The sequence below is a fragment of the Sebastes fasciatus genome, chromosome 16, assembly GCF_043250625.1.
Source record: "Sebastes fasciatus isolate fSebFas1 chromosome 16, fSebFas1.pri, whole genome shotgun sequence".
Classification (NCBI taxonomy): domain Eukaryota; kingdom Metazoa; phylum Chordata; class Actinopteri; order Perciformes; family Sebastidae; genus Sebastes; species Sebastes fasciatus.
In genome coordinates, this window is record NC_133810.1 from 16,532,678 (window position 1) to 16,549,479 (window position 16,802).

The following is a 16,802-nucleotide window of genomic DNA, read 5'->3' on the forward strand; positions in this document are numbered from 1 at the left end:
AAATTTTTTAAGAGATTTTGTGCGATTCATTTGCGATTAAACACAATTAAATATTTTAATCGATTGACAGCCCTAAAAAAGTATAATTCCAGTCTTCAATTTGGTTTCATGATTTAATCTGGGGGTCATGTAGTACTCGAGCATAGTAGCCTAATATTGATTGGTATCTGGGAGTACTGGTATCATATAGGTTATAATAGTAGTCTATGTATATATCTATAAGGATTAGTGGGCCCAAAGCTAATTTTATCTGGGGGGACCTGATGGGTTGAATCGGCCATATCTAAACTCCTGGACAACCCTCCCTAGTCCACATGTCTTCAATCCCCACAGCACTCCGCCACCACGTGGTCAAACCCAGAACAACAACACTGACTCCCAGCATGCTTTGCCGTGCCCGCCGACCCCGACAGCTACCGATGCTAGGCTAGCTGTCGATAGCTAACCGTGGAGCGGACATGTTGTACCGAGCCTTTCCTTGAATAAACATCGCTGTTAGCGGGGAACCGGGAGTTAACGGGGACGGCTCGGAGCAGTGGGGCAATCATGGATGCCGTTAACGCCTTTAACCACGAGGTAAGCCGCCTCCAAAGGCTCCTCTGAGACCCTGAAGACACCGAGTCTGGCGGTGCTGGTTCATGGTGCTGTGTTGCTCTGGAGACAGGACTGACCAGTGGGCCTGCTAGCTGGAGCTAGCTGGACTTGTCCATCGTATACCTGGCTTAGGGCTGACTGAGTTAGCGTCTGTGTTGTAGATACACCTGCAGCGCGAGTTATGGTGTTGAAACACACCATTCTCTGCTAGCTAGCTAGCATGCTAAGGCTTCAACAGTCAGTACACGTTGGCTCCAGTAACCTTGCACTAAGTTCACAAGACCAACGTCTATGGTTGCATGGTTACTAACAGTGGTGTTGGTATCAAACACACGATCCTGTTGTTATTGTCACACTGCAAGCTCACACACGAGATGTTCACAATAGCTTCAGTGATGTGCAGAGTCTGTGTTTGTTTAGAAGATGTCAGGCTAAGTTGCTGTAAGGCCCCTGAGGTTGATGCTGGCCCAGTCTGAGGACTGATGGTTGATGCTTGATGCTGGCCCAGTCTGAGGACTAATGGTTGATGCTGGCCCAGTCTGAGGACTGATGGGTTGATGCTGGTCCAGTCTGAGCACTGATGGTTGATGCTGGCCCAATCTGAGGGCTGATGGTCGATGCTGGCCCAGTCTGAGGACTGATGGTTGATGGTTGATGCTGGCCCAGTCTGAGGACTGATGGTTGATGGTTGATGCTGGCCCAGTCTGAGGACTGATGGTTGATGCTGGCCCAGTCTGAGGACTGAGGACTGATGGTTGATGGTTGATGCTGGCCCAGTCTGAGGGCTGATGGTTGATGCTGGCCCAGTCTGAGGACTGATGGTTGATGGTTGATGCTGGCCCAGTCTGAGGACTGATGGTTGATGGTTGATGCTGGCCCAGTCTGAGGACTGATGGTTGATGCTGGCCCAGTCTGAGGACTGATGGTTGATGGTTGATGCTGGCCCAGTCTGAGGACTGATGGTTGATGGTTGATGGTTGATGCTGGCGTAGTCTGAGGACTGATGAGTTGAGGCTGGCCCAGTCTAAAGACAGGTTCAAGTCATCTCTTGGTTTTTCTACTGATGGTATTTTTTTAACCCTTGCATATAAAGTAGCTGTGGAAAACAGAAACCCTGTAATAGTATCATAACTAGCTGGTCCTGATATTTTAGCTCGTTGCACCAGATCATTGTAAGCCCCAATGAGCTGGTTCTTGAAAAATGTCTTCCAACATCAGTTTCTGTCTGACACAAACAGAGAATGTAGTTGTTGTGTATAGATGTAACTCATTGTTAGATATACAGTACATATGATACAGACTTCACACACCTATGGAAAGAGCAAACATGTACTTCAGTGATGTATAAATGAGTTTCTCTCAGATACTGGACCATTTAGTTTAGCTCAGAATAGTCGAAAAGCAAAAGCCTATTGCACCACACAGCTACGAAGATGCTTTAGCATCCTCAAAAGCAGACGCCCGTCAACTGTGTGCACTTTATTTCTAATTTCTTTCGTTTGTGATTTGTGATTCATGCATTCACTGTTTTTTGAAGCACATTGCACTGTAACACCAAAGCTTTCATCCCCATGCCTCCATCAGAGAATACAACAGTCACACAGGATACAGAGGTAGTGAAAAAGTCCACTTAACCAATCACATCGCCAACCAATAAAAGATCAGTAATCCAATTAACAAATCACATTATCTATTATTAATCGGCGATAAGTCCAATTAGATTGGATAGGCATTGCTTAAAGCTAACAGTATAATATCAGGTTTAACTACACAACTTGTTTCCAACTTGGAGCAATGGAGTATTAATGATACTGAAACTCCTCAAGCACTGTCCTCCCTGTGCTGCTGTTGTTTTTTTTTTCTCACTCAACTGTCATCTACTCTGTCTGTAGTTATTCTCATTGATGGACTCCAAGCCCCCGATCTCTCGGGCAAAGATGATCTCCATCACCAAATCGGCCATCAAAGCTATGAAAGTAAGAATAAATTTGGCATTCCTCTGTTTTGAGAGTTACTTCTATATTTATTTGTACGGTATTCTCTGTATTATATGAGCCTATATCTAGAACATAACATGCTCACTTGCTTCTCTCTTTCTCAGCTCTACAAACATGTGGTCCAGATTGTGGAAAAGTTTATCAAAAAGGTAAGACCAGCCTGTCAAAACTCAGTTTATCACCCATTTTCATGATTAATAAACCCAAATGTGTTTTCTCCTTCTGCTCTCTCCAGTGTAAGCCTGAGTACAAGATAGCGGGCCTGTATGTGGTGGATTCCATTGTGAGGCAGTCCAGACACCAGTTTGGATCAGACAAGGACGTGTTTGGCCCAAGGTTCACCAAAAACATTACAGGAACCTTTGAGAACCTCTGCCTTTGCCCGGTAGAGGACAGGGTAAGACAAGAAAGCGTTTGGGAAAGATTCACTGTGGATTGTAGTCTTGTCACAAATGGAACCAATTTGGGGTTGAATGTTTTTGCCCCCTCTAATGACAAATCCTGTTATTGTTATTGCTTCTCCTTCACCGGTTTCTTTGCTTTCTCATTTTCCTTTGTAGAGTAAGATCGTGCGTGTGTTGAACCTGTGGCAGAAGAATGGGGTGTTCAAAATTGAGGTTATTCAGCCACTCCTGGACATGGCGGCTGGCTCTTGCAGTGCTGCTGCATTCTACACAGGCTCAGATGACCCAGGTAATCTGTGTGTTTGTACACATGAGGCCGTAATGATTACTGTAAATCCATGATATTGTTTTAAAAACTTGTTCAGTTTTTTTTCCAGAATGACAATAAACAAACCTGTTAATTTCGTTAACGAAAACTATGACAAAATATGTTCGTCAACGACCTTTTTTTCCATGACTTAGACAAGATGAGACGGCACCGCCGTCATTAAACACTTAACAGTGACGATATCAAACATGCAGTATCGTTGATGAAAAAAGACAAGACTAAAATGTAGTTTAAAAATATAATAACTTTACCAAAATCTCTCTTTATTTTTTTTCACTCTTCCCCTCTCTCTGTCACTCTCTCTCTTTCTCAAACACACACACACGCACGCACACGCACACACGCACACACACAATGCGCTCAGTTTGTCTCTGTTCTTCTTGTTTCACAACTCAATCCGGGCAATTTTGCATAACAATGCATAAAGTTGGCGGTCGGGTTCGGGTGGTTGAGTGACTCATATTTTTAAATGTTGTTTTTTTTTGTCTCATAACGGACCGGTGTGTGCAACTGAACCGCGCATCATCAATGAGTGCAGTCAGGAGGACTCAAACTAATTAATTCACTATCTGCATTCTTAATCACGTAACCTGTGTTTTTCATCAGATGATGATAATTGACAATTTTATCTTCGATACGTTTCACTAAAATGACAGAAATGTTCAATATAATCCGATGACTAACCAGGACTAAGATTGAATAAAAAAAAAAATCAGCTGACAAAATTAAAAGAGAAAACATTTTGCCTGAAATCGAATGACTTTTCAGTGACGAAAACTGGACTTAAACATTTTGAGTTTTCGTCGGCTAAAACTAGACAAGCTATGAAGGATAAAAATGACTAAAATGTGACTAAAAGAAATAAGCATTTTCGTCTTAAAGGGACTGTTTGTAACTTCTTATATGTATAAATCAATCCGGGTCGTTGTCCCATGCGTGCTCGCATGTGGCTACGCTGTTCAGACTCAGATTCCAACACAAAGTACACGGAAGCACAAAAACCGCAAAGTTCTATCTACTGAAGCCCGTCTTGCAAAACAGTGTTGGCCGTGGTCGGAGGATGCGGGGAGACCGTAGCTTTGGTCTCCAGTGCCGGAGTCTCTGCTGTACTCTGCTCATCTGCCTGCTTGCCTTTCACTCACACCGCGCTTGTTCTCGTTCTCTCGCTCCACCTCTACACGTGCATGCGTGCACACTACACACTGCAAAAGAGTTAGTATAGCTGTGAGAATATCTAGTGAATGGACGTTTGTGCAGAAATAAATGCTGCAGCTCCGCCAGACCAACAGAGGTTTCCCGTGTCTTGTGAAGTGACGGGGCTCCGCAGTGAGTTACGTTATCGTCTCCGACCGGCTGCCGGTGTCTCCCCTGTTCTCTCCGGCCGCGGTCCGGAGGCTGAGGCAGGAAAAGCCAATACTAGGATCAGCATTGATTCATGGATAGACCTTCGTCTGGTCAGCTAACATTACTGTCAAGCAGGTGAAATATAGAGTGATATTGTGGTTCTAGCTGACGTGTGTCGCCTCACTGTTTTGACGGATGCTCGCTCACATTCAGGTAGCGCGTGCACATGGGCGAGCGGGAGCAACAGGACGCTGACTTTCGTTGACTTAACGGCCACAGGTGTCGCTGTTGCAACCAATTTCTGATTCTTACAAACATACCCTTTAAGACTGAGACTAAATCTAAAACAGCTGCCAAAATTAAAACTGAATGTTGATATGCTGAAGTATCAGTATGCTGGCGTTTGAAGGCATCTGTGCGCTGCTCACACACATGTTCATGCTGCGTCTCTTCCCTCAGGTTCTTCCCCACCTCTAGCCAAAGAGCCAGTTACTGCAGTAACGGCAAACTCCACCACGACATCTAGTGCTCCGCTGCAAAACTCTGATGCCTTTGCTGCTGTGGCACAGCTCTTCCAGTCCACACAGGGTCAGCAGGTATGTGTGTGTACCAGTGCAGACTGGTATTCGCTTTGACTACAGTCATTTTGCTCGTATTATCTTTGCTTGCACATCACTAATAATTCTTTTTACACTTGTCGTTGGCATTTTTAGCTTCAACAGATGCTCCAGACCTTTCAGCAGCAGCCAGCAAAGCCTGAGAGCGACATTCAGCCTCCTGTCCATACCAGTCAAACACAGGCCCAAAATGTCACCTCTGGCCTGGGCATGGTCGCCCCGCAACCGCTACTGCCCACCCAAGACTCCCAGCAGAAGACAGCCTTTGACAAGGTAGCTGTGTGTTTTTGTATTTGTATATGCTATCAACAGCTAACATCTAACTAACTAATATAAGTATAAGTAATTTATGTTTATACAAACTCCAACGTTAAAACATCATCATTTGTGCAGTTTTTACATTCATTCCCTCTCCCATTTAGAAATTGCTGGACCGTTTCGACTATGATGACGAACCAGAAGTTGGAGAAGAAACAAAAAAGGATGAAATGTCGTCACATGCCTCCTTGTAAGCCCTTGATTTATTACGTTTTAATACAGCAGCTCTGCAATGCCAGACGGGGAGCTCTGATGTATTTTTTAAAAATGAACTAAAAGCTTTGAAGCTAATTGGGGATTTTTTATCATCGCAGTATGCAGCAGCCTCCAGTCTTCCCACAGCACTTTAAACCGCCGATGATGAACATGTTGCAAGACCTCTCACAACAGGTAATAAGGACAAACATTTCTAATTGTAAAAAAACTCATCTTTCCTGACAAGTCCAACCATCCAACAATTTGTTTTAATTTTATTTTTGTCATTTTTACTTTAAATATTAAACTGTTATCAAATTTAAGTTTCCTATCACTGCAACTATTTTAACTCGTGTTACATAATACATTTACTATATACAGTATATGCTCTTAATTTATGGAAGGCAACTGTTTATAAAAATAAGTAATACATATAAAAACATGAAAATAAAATGCATTTTTTCCCTTCCAAATTTGTCTTATATTTGGAAAACCCTGTTTTACCTGCACAATATTTATTACAGTTTTCTTTCTCAGGTTCCTCTCCCTCCTAATGGCCAGCTCCAGGCCTACGGTTTACCGCCAGGACAAAGCTTCCCAGTTATGATGCCTCCTATGGGGCATGCTTTGCCAGGGCAACCCCCCCCTGGTTCTACCGGGCCTCCAGGCTTCCCAGGGCTATTCTCTCCCCACAATGCTGCCCAGCAACAACAGGTAGACTTAGAAATAGTACGTAAAATCTAACAAGCCATTTTTAGGTTAAATTAAGTTGGTCAACTTCCAGCACATTTTTATATATGCAGTCAAATTTAAAGTGGATGCCTGAAGTTTCGAGAACAGCTGAATATGGCTAAAAGTTGTATGCTTAACTGAGGTGGAAGATTAAGAAGTATGTTCTTTTGTACGACAATTAAAATGCAGTCAATCACTAATTCACAATCATGTCTTTTTCATACCATATCAGGATTTGTTAATGGATATGGACCGTTCATCTATGAGGGATGGCAGACTTGGTCGACGGTCAAACTCAGGCTCCAGGTAAGCATCTGAAATGGGATCTGATTTGTCAAACTGAGATTCTGTCTCAGGACGGTAAATTGTTCTTCTCCGTTTATTTTGATTTATGCAGATAAGTAGCTCTGTGCTTATTCATTGTGAACATATCCTGAGTTGCAATGTATTTTTATTTTTTTTCTCTAGGTCTCCAAAGCGTAAGAGGTCGCGGTCTAATTCCCGTTCACGACGTTCTAGGCACAGACGCTCGCGCTCGCGCTCCAGAGACCGGCGTCACCATTCCCCACGCCCTCGCTCTCTGGAGCGCAAGGAGAGGGAGAAGGAGAGAGAGCGACGGCAGAAAGGCCTCCCGCCACCCAAGAACGAGACACTAAGCAGTGAGCTATAATCTATTTATGGTCATATATTATTCAAGTAGATGCACATGGACCTGAAATGACCTGTTAGGTGTGCGTTTTTCAAATATTTTTCTACCCTTTGATTCTAAGTGTTTTTTGTTTTTCTAATTTCTTGTTCACTTTACCTTTTCTGTCTCCTTTTCAGTTTGCAGTACAACTCTGTGGGTGGGCCAGTTGGACAAGCGAACACAACAGCAAGATGTTGCCTGTTTACTAGAGGAGTTCGGGGAGATAGACTCCATCAATGTAAGTGGACTTATAGAAATAAGTTACATTGATCCAACTGTGACCACATCCTGTGTTTGCAACAAAGACATTAACATTTTCTCATCCAAAGATAACAAAATACTGTTTTTTTCCCCCTCGCCTGTCTCCTTGTCCTATCCTTATCCTCCCTTGTTTAGATGATCCCTCCCCGTGGCTGTGCCTATATTGTCATGATACATCGGCAAGATGCCTTCAAGGCTCTGCAGAAGCTCAGTAGAGGATCTCACAAAGTGAACCAGAAAGCCATCAAGGTCAGTGAGCACCACGGACTGCTGCTTAGTAAAGCAAAATCAAAGGGAAAACTGGGAATTTTCTTATTGTATAAGGAGTTGTTATTGTTTATTTCTCACCAGATTGCTTGGGCTTTGAACAAGGGCATAAAGCCTGACTTTAAACAGTACTGGGACGTGGAGCTGGGTGTCACCTACATACCTTGGTCTAAAATCAGAGAGGCTCAGGTGGAGGAGCTGAAAGAAGGAGGAGTACTGGATGTAGACACCTTATCACCAGGTAAAAACTCTTGACAGGCACAAACGCATTAGGATATCATACAAACAAATTAAGACATATAATGCAACCTCACATAGTTCATGTGGAAAGTCCAGTTAGTCACACAGTAGATAAGGTATTGTGCAAAAATATGCATCAGAAACAAGTAGTATTATTGATGTTATTGTGTATCATAGTGTATTGCCAGTGTGCTTTTTTAACATGTCTGAATTGTGTCCGTCTTTTCCAGAGTGGAGTGGAGCGAGGAAGACTCTCGGCATCCTGGAGGAACTCACCCACAACGGCCGTTCGGACCCACAGCAGCCTGAGGAAACACAAGGGTTACCTGTGGCTGGCGGAGCTGCTCTTCCTGCACAGGTAAACAACTACTGCAAGATGTTACCAGTTGGGACGTCACGAGAACCAATACTTTGGTAACAAGTCGAGCCAAAATTCTGAAAACGTGACGGTACTCGTTTTTCTACAGGACCGCAGGTACCGTAAGGGCTCAAAACTAACACGTCCCGTTGTCCCGGAGACGATAGAAAATGTTTTTGGGATGCAGTAAACTCACTCTCAATGTACCCAGGGGACGCACCCTATTTTTTCCCTGATAATGCTACATGGCGAACAACAAATCTGTATTGAAATCGGCAGGACGGGGGCTAGTTAGCAGGAGATGCCATTGATTTACATTACGATGATACATTCGGGGTCTATTCAGTAAAAATGAGTACCGGGCGAATGGTAAATTCTAACGTTATCATGATCTGTTCAAACGTAATCTTGTAAAATATAGTTTTTGGTGAGAAACTTTAATAAATCTAGTTGTTTGAAGGAGACGTTTTCACAGTAATATAAAATACATAATAGAAAAAAAACTGTTGAAGTACATGGGATTTATTGTTTTACTTTTGTTTTTTACCGTGGTATCGAATTGGGTTTCAAGAATTGTGGAATATCACTGGTATTGGTATCGACTGCTAAATTTCTGGTATTGTGACATCCCTAGTTACCAGTAGAAACTCTTTGGATTAAAGATATGATGATTTAGTACTGTTATAAAAGAAAATGTTCGTAAAATATCATTCTGAAACTTGCTGTGAGTATGTGCCTGCTGTTTTTTTGGGGTTCTGTGCAAATGTATGTATGGTACTGAATCTGAAGGATGAGTATGGAGGCAGCATTTGAAATAGTATGACCATACCTACATTAAAATAGACGAGTTAGCTTAGACAAGATGATTTTTATTGTAGTTGTTTGAAGTTACTTTTCTGCTGTGTCACTGGGAAGTATACGAAATACTCTCTCATTTGACATCTATAGTTAAATCCTTGTAAATGTTCTCAGGTTCCTCCAATGCAGCAGCCAATGGTTGGCGTGGGTTCTCTCCAGCCTCCTGTTTTTCCTGGTCCCATAGGCATGCCTCCGCCTTCCTTCCCCCCAGGCGTCCCCCCTCCTCCTTTCATCAGACCTGGCTTCAACCCCATGCAGATGCCTCCAGGTAGCACCTCCATCAGCTTCCATCAAAGAAATTTCTCACTGGCTTTCATTCAGTTTCTCTCTCTTACTCACAAAGTGCTATTCCCGATTGATGTTTATCAGTGCTGAAGGAAAGACGTGTGGTGTTTTACTGCTCCTCATGTGTTTACTTTTGTTCTCTAGTGTCACAAAGAGCTCATGATGAAATAACCGTCAAGAGTAATGATGAAAAGATTGAAACAGGAAAAAAAATGAGTTGTCTTGTACCGTAACATTAAAGGGATAGTTCGGGTGTTTTGAAGTGGGGTTGTATGAGGTACTTATCTATAGTCAGTGTATTACCTACAGTAGATGACGGTCGGCACACCCCAGTGTGCAAAGCCATGTACTGCTGTGGACGGGGCCGGCAACAAAATGTATATTAGCCACCTAGAAGAAATGTCCACCCAAAAAAAATCAATATCCATTTAAGTGTACGCTATATTTAGAATAATTTCACCGCTTTATCTTGCCGTCAAACAGCCCTTTCTGACAGGAAACTGAACTGAAAGTGAAACTTATTTCCACACCAGCCTGAACAAACGTAACAAACTGAACCCTAACTCCTTTCATCCCTCATCTCCCAGGTTTTCCTCCCCCGGGCGCCATGCCTCTTGGTCCCCCACATCCCTCCAAAGGTGGAGTTGAAGACCCGCCTCTGGACCCAGCGGGTCTGGGCAACAGGCAAAATGACGAGGTCCCGGAGGGTCCCAACATCTTCAACAACCAGATGGGACCTATGGGTCAGTCTGTCTCTCTCTCATAACTTCTCACCAAAGTGATTTTGTCTCTCTCATTCTGCCCTGCCCATTTTAAAATGAGGGTTACTTGAGTTTGGCCATTACAACTGAGGGGAATCTCATCTCTTTAAAAAATTAGCATTGGATCAATTGTTCTGGTTGAGATTTTATTGGTTGATACAGTATAATGATTTAACAGTCACTCAATTGTTTGATGGGCTGAAATTTAAAGCCCCCCTCCAGCCAGTGTTACTTCCTGTTTTTTGGTTAACGTTCTTTCTCAAACAGAGAAAAGGGGCGTGGTTAATAGTCATGCGTAATCCATTACTACGGCAACCAGATTGTATAGATTTTCAACCCAGTTCAGATGAAACCAGTTCAGATGAATTTGCTGTTTATCAGACCACAGATGAGACAAGAATTAGCACAACACACCGACTCTCTCACTTGCACTCTTCTTTACCGTCTCCTCCTGGCGAGGCGACCGTCTGGCTGCTGCTGCACCGAGGAGCCGCACCGCCGCACGCCGGCCACAGCGTACCGGATGACGGATAGACATGTTGCCGAGGTCCGACGTTTGAAATGCGGTTTTGTGATGTTTTGGAGGTGCACCGTCCGCTGGCAAACCTCCAAAATGGCATGTGCTGCTTTCCGGTAATTTATCTCCAGGAGGAGGAGACGGTGAAGAAGAGAGCGAGTGAGAGAGACAGTCACTGTGTTGTGCTGATTCTGCCGGTGGGATTTCGTGTAATCCACTGCATTGATTGCACCCGTTCTCGGCACACACAAATGCCATTGTGAAAATAAACACACTAAACTAAGGTGGAAGAAGCTAAGAAATAAAATGAAACCCATCAGTTAGCCAATGCAACAAGTTAGGCTAGCTAACTACACCGAACTAGCTAACAAACTAGAAAGACAAACTGATGGACAGAAACAGATTTATCTGTTTGCCGCTGCTCAAACACAAACGAGCATGAGTGTGCCTGCACAAGCTTGGAGGATGACGTATGACTTGCAGCTTCTACTATAGTCATACACTCACCGGCCACTTTATTAGGTACACCTTGCTACCGGTTGGTCTTCTGCTGCTGTAGCCCATCTGCTTCGAGGTTCGACGTGTTGTGCGTTCAGAGATGGTATTCTGCAAACCTTGGTTGTAACGAGTGGTTATTTGAGTTATTGTTGCCTTTCTATCATCTTGAACCACTCTGCCCATTCTCCTCTGACCTCTGACATCAAGAAGGCATTTCCGTCCACACAACTGCCGCTCACTGGATATTTTCTCTTTTTTGGACCATTCTCTGTAAACCCTAGAGATGGTTGTGCGTGAAAATCCCAGTAGATCAGCAGTTTTTTAAATACTCAGACCAGCCCGTCTGGCAACAACAACCATGCCACGTTCAAAGTCACTTAAATCCCCTTTCTTCCCCATTCTGATGCTCGGTTTGAACTTCAGCAAGTCGTCTTCACCACGTCTAGATGCCTAAATGCATTGAGTTGCTGCCATGTGATTGGCTGATTAGCTATTTGTGTTGAACAGGTGTGCCTAATAAGGTGGCCGGTGAGTGTACGTCATAGTCTTGTTTTAGCAACAGCCTTCTTTTTTTAACTTTGAGCACAAAATTTGGGCAAACAGTGTGGCTAATCAACTTGGTCAGGAAATGACTCAAATAAATAAGAAATATCATAGAAATGCCAAAATGCTGACTAGAAAATGTAATAATTTGTATTTATCAAGTGAAATTACAGCACAAGGCATTTGGTATTTAGTGCTCCTCAACTGGTAGGATTTGTTTTTTGTATTGTAAATTTAATATTTTGGTGCTTTTGGACAGTTATGAAAGTAGAGTTGAAATTAAAGCTCTGTTTTATATTTGTTTCCCTATCAGGTAACCAGTTAGGTGGACCTCCAGGTGCTCCTTCTGGTCTGCTTGGTGCACGGCCCGGTATAATCCCACTCCAGCGTCCTCCGGTTCCCCCGCCTCCACACATGCAGCGTTTCCCTCCACCCCATGGGCCACGACCTCCTCACCCCAGCATGCCACCTATTCCGCCACAGATGATGCCCAGAGGGCCACACCCTCAAATGATGCACCATGACCCCCCTGCGCCTAAAGGCGGCTTCGGGATGCTCCCTCCCCACAATATAAGGGCTCCTTTCCCTCCACATGGGCATGGCCCTCCTCCTCAAGGTCCTCCTCCTCCTTTTATCAGACCAGGGGGACCTCGAGTCTTGGAGGGGCCGGAAGAAATGGAGGGCAGACCATTCAGGGGAGACCGTCCTGGATTCAGGGACAGAGAGCCAGAGAGGGACAGGGACTGGGATCGAGACAGGGATAGAGAGAGGGACAGAGGTTTTGGAGGTGGAAGGCGTCCATTTGGTGATGGAGGGAGGGGAGGAGGTGGTGGTGGTGGTGGTGGTGGTGGTGGTGGTGGTGGTGGTGGTGGTGATAGAATGGATGGGAGGGATCGACTCGGAGGCTGGCAGGAAGACGGAGGAGATCGCCGGGGAGGAGGATGGGAGAGAGACAGAGATCGGGATAGAGACCGCGATCGAGACAGAGAAAGAGACAGACGGGACTGGAGGGAGAGGCGAAACAGCCTGGACAGGGAGCGAGGGAGGGGTGATGATGGGGAGAGGGAGCGAGGGAGAGGAGAGGGAGGAGAAAGAGGAAAGGTAGAAGAAAGAGGAAAGGTAGAAGAAAGAGGAAAGGTAGAAGGTGGGAGTCGAGGAAAAGGGAGAGAAGCTGAAGGAAAAGAAGGCGATAGGCCAAGGCGGTCGGAACGGCGAGAGAGGGCCACGCGGTGGGACAAGGACGACCGATTGGCCGAACTGGAAAGCATGGACAGATTTCGGACCTCTAACAGTACAGAGAAACCTCCTGTGACTCCCGTGGATACCATGGAAACCAGTAAAGAACCAAGCGTGGAAGCTTCTGAAAAGAAGGCCGAATCTAAAGAATCTAAACTTTTAGCTCCGTCCCCAGAGGAACCTACTGCTGCAGGAGAGGAGACGCCCTCTGTGCCCTCAACTTCAGCTCAAAGTGAGCCCACAGAAACAAAACAGGAAGCAGAATCATAGACTGGCCCACTGACCTTCAGCCAGAGACTGCTGTGAACCACTGAAAGATAAAAAAAAAAAAAAAACGTTTTTCAATAAGATAGTCAGCCTCAACTCCTGGCATAGGATTTTCTAGCTCGTCACAGTTTGTCAGTTGGTAATTGACAGTTTCTGGGCAGTAACACACGTCTTGAAAACAAACATCTCCCACACGTGTTGTCAAACGTATGTAAAATGGTTGTTTTCAGACTTCACGGCAAATTTGGCTTTGCATCTGTTTCTCGCAAACACATGACCACATGAAAATCCGTTTGGTAAAATTGCTGTAGTGAAATGTTGGCTGTCAACTGTTTTTTCCTGTAAGTTGTAAGAATGAACAGAGTGCTTGCATGTTAACATGGCTCTGTCTTTTAGATTAATTTGAGCTCAGCTTTTATGTTTTTACTCAAGTTGGTTTGCAGACGGAGGAAACAAATTACTTCTACGACACAAATTTATTTGAACTTCATTGCCTTATCTGTGTGATAGCAGGCACTCCTCAACAAGGTGAATATGTTCATTTTTAAACTTTTTTTTTTTCTGCCAAAATGTCATGTCAAACACTGAATATCTTCTCAATCGACTATTTTTTTAATACAGGCACCATTTATTTTTCATTCTTTTCATCTCATGTTTCATGTCATTGCAAGATCACAGCCAGTAGAGCAGGGGACACACCAACCCAACATCAGAGAACTAGCGGCGACAAAGGCCGCCTGTTGCGTCGCCTCACGGCGCCTTTGTTTTGGCCGACAAGTTGCGCCCGAACACACCGCAAAGACTACAGCCGATGGCCGGTTAGCACGTACACTCTGCACCTGCGTGAGGTGAAATAACACTCTACACCAGCAGGTTGCGGTTGTCTGTATTCGTCATTCAAAATGGGAAACCGGAAGACCGATGACGGCGGATATACAAGCCATTGTTATGATACGTACATGAAACAAATCGGCGTTTGCCGACCATTTTCACAACACTCTCACACCCACTTAGCTTCATTCCAGACGGCCATGTTGCTGTGAAAATATCCGTGTGTTAGAATGATCAGATGAGATGGAGATGAAAAATGAGAAGAGCCTTCTGTGTGTCCTCTTGACTTTATTCGTTGGCTTGCTTTTCTCACTTCCGTTTCCCTTCTCGTGCACTGATTTATTTAAGCTGAACCGCCAATCAGAGCGATTTCTCTCACTGATAGGCGGCGCCGCCAATGAAACATGCTGAATTGGCCAGAAAAACTCCCAACATGGGTAGACTAGAGCCGACGGTGTGGGACACACCAAAAAAACTAGGCCAACGGAAGCTCACCGATGGCCCCAAACTGTCCGACGGCCGACTGTCGGCTTGGTGTGTCAGGGCCTTAAGGCACAACTTTGAAAGGACTATGGTGGCCTTAAAATCCAATTAAGTAAATTGGGGATGACATATCGGGTAAATTACACTGAAAATTCGGCTTGGTGCTTTGCTCAGACAAATTCTTGAGCTCTCCTTTTGATTATGTCCTCACTTTTAATCCTTTGAACCACACATTATTTCAGGCAGAATAAACTATCGTTTTCATTCTACCATCCACTAGGTGCACATTTACTGGCAAATACCCAATGTCCTTAAAAAAAAAACTCCACTCTCAATACATGGTTTTATATAAGTTTTTATGTATTCCACTAGTATTGGGACTCTTAAATCAAACTTGGTAGTCATATTTTACTGATAACAGGAATTGCACCCAAACACTTTCAAACTATTATTTAGGGAATCAAGAATGCTTCACTCTGATCATACTGTACTTATCTAGATGCCACTTTAAGTCTTTCAATTCTTTGTGTGTGCTTATAATAATTTTGTTTTAAGGAACTAAGGAGCTAAACGGTGGCATAATCAAATTTCTTTTGCGTAACAGACACTATGACTGATGGGCCAAGAGGCATTTCAGATAAGACATTTCAACATAACACGCACAAAAAATGGTAAACAACAGAAAAGGTATGTCTATGCGTATCGCAGTATATCTCCCCTGGAATATTTAGGAAGTAAAGAAATTCGATGATGTGTGATAAGTGGGCTTTGTTTCAGAAGTTTGAGTGATCTAGACGTAGTGATATTGGGATGCAAAAATAAGGATGAGTACATCCGTTGGCAAAGAAATTGACTTGCACCCAGATGAGCTGTTCAAAACTGCTGAAGACGAATTTAAAAACAAGAAAAACTGGTCAAGTAGATTTACTTCCTGTTTTCTGTTAAATGTTTTCAGTCTAACATCTACAAAGTGGAAGTAATTTTCCATTGCAAAGTCTAGGTGGTGTGTATTTAGTAATTTTTTTTCTGCGGTTAAAATTTCACACTCTTGCCTCAATGTGTATTTTTTTATTTTTCAGTTAAAAAAATAAAGTAGAACTTTTTGTAGATCCAACACAAGTTTATGTTAAAAGCATTACACTTCACCACATCAGGTGCCAGCTTGGATGTTTGATCATTGTGTTTAGCAGGCAGACTCAATAAGCTTTATGTTTATGGTGGTCTTTTCTTTTTCCCCATGTGTATGGAAGGAAGGGGTCAAACTCCTGGAACATTTGTCTCATGTACGTCAGTCAAACTCTGATATAAATTAGTTTGGGCCACATGAAAATACCAAATTGAACCTTTGTTTTGTCTTTAATGAACACAGCTTTCAAACTTAGTGTGTTTCACTGCAGAAATACTGTATCTGATACTAAGTTAACATTTTGAAGCCCAGATTCTGCAAGCCCAACTCTTGTTCTTGAATACTTTTAACACAGGCACCGAGTGCAAAATGAAAGTGATGAAATGAAGAGTGTTGCTTGGGACACACTGCTGTAAATATGCTTGTATCACTGACGATTCAAAGGTGTAATGGTATTTGTTGTTTATGATCTGTGATCCGTTTATCCGACAGAAGCAAATTGACTTGGAAGGAACAACAGAGGCCTCTTGCTTTAACGTTTTTTTTTTAAACTCCTAATGGTTTGGAAGTTGACAGATGTTTCTATGATTTATTAAAAACACAAAGGACATGGACATAAAATCTTCAATATTTCAGCCAGAGGAAATTGTTTTTAATAAACTATTTTTTTACCAAATAATTTTGCTTATTCCGTGCTTAACCCATGCTCAACTGTTGGTGCACATATTGGTCTGTTTAAATGCTACAGGCCTGATATTTATTTGTGATTTTGGAGTAATTAAGGCTTGCACATTGACCTCCATGATGAAGAGTAAAACAGGTAAGATTGATCAATTTTGAAGTCTAGGTCTCAACAACAAAAAGCTAATGTGACAGCAGAATTTGCAGCCCACACAATTCTTTCTGTCAAATTGTTCATCTTCATATGAAAGATCCGTCATTAGGGCTTCAAATTAATTAACTTTGTACTAGTGTATAGTTTAGTCCTGCTTTTTCTCACGTTACCTCTCACTTTAATAGGCCTAATTACAGCCTTGCCCTGCATCTTAGTTAC

General features: G+C 43.3%; 1 protein-coding gene across 1 annotated transcript; it reads left to right on the forward strand.

The window, feature by feature from the left end:
• Positions 1-390: 390 nt before the first annotated feature.
• Positions 391-13,942, forward strand: scaf4a (SR-related CTD-associated factor 4a). The gene is made up of 19 exons (XM_074610025.1): positions 391-576; positions 2,487-2,570; positions 2,696-2,740; positions 2,827-2,988; positions 3,152-3,284; positions 5,127-5,263; positions 5,381-5,557; positions 5,707-5,792; positions 5,917-5,992; positions 6,335-6,511; positions 6,762-6,835; positions 6,998-7,188; positions 7,355-7,455; positions 7,614-7,727; positions 7,830-7,986; positions 8,216-8,343; positions 9,316-9,469; positions 10,074-10,229; positions 12,119-13,942. The coding sequence occupies exons 1-19, from the start codon at positions 547-549 to the stop codon at positions 13,309-13,311; spliced, it is 3,375 nt and encodes a 1,124-aa protein (XP_074466126.1). The 5' UTR covers positions 391-546; the 3' UTR covers positions 13,312-13,942.
• The last annotated feature ends 2,860 nt before the right edge of the window (positions 13,943-16,802 follow it).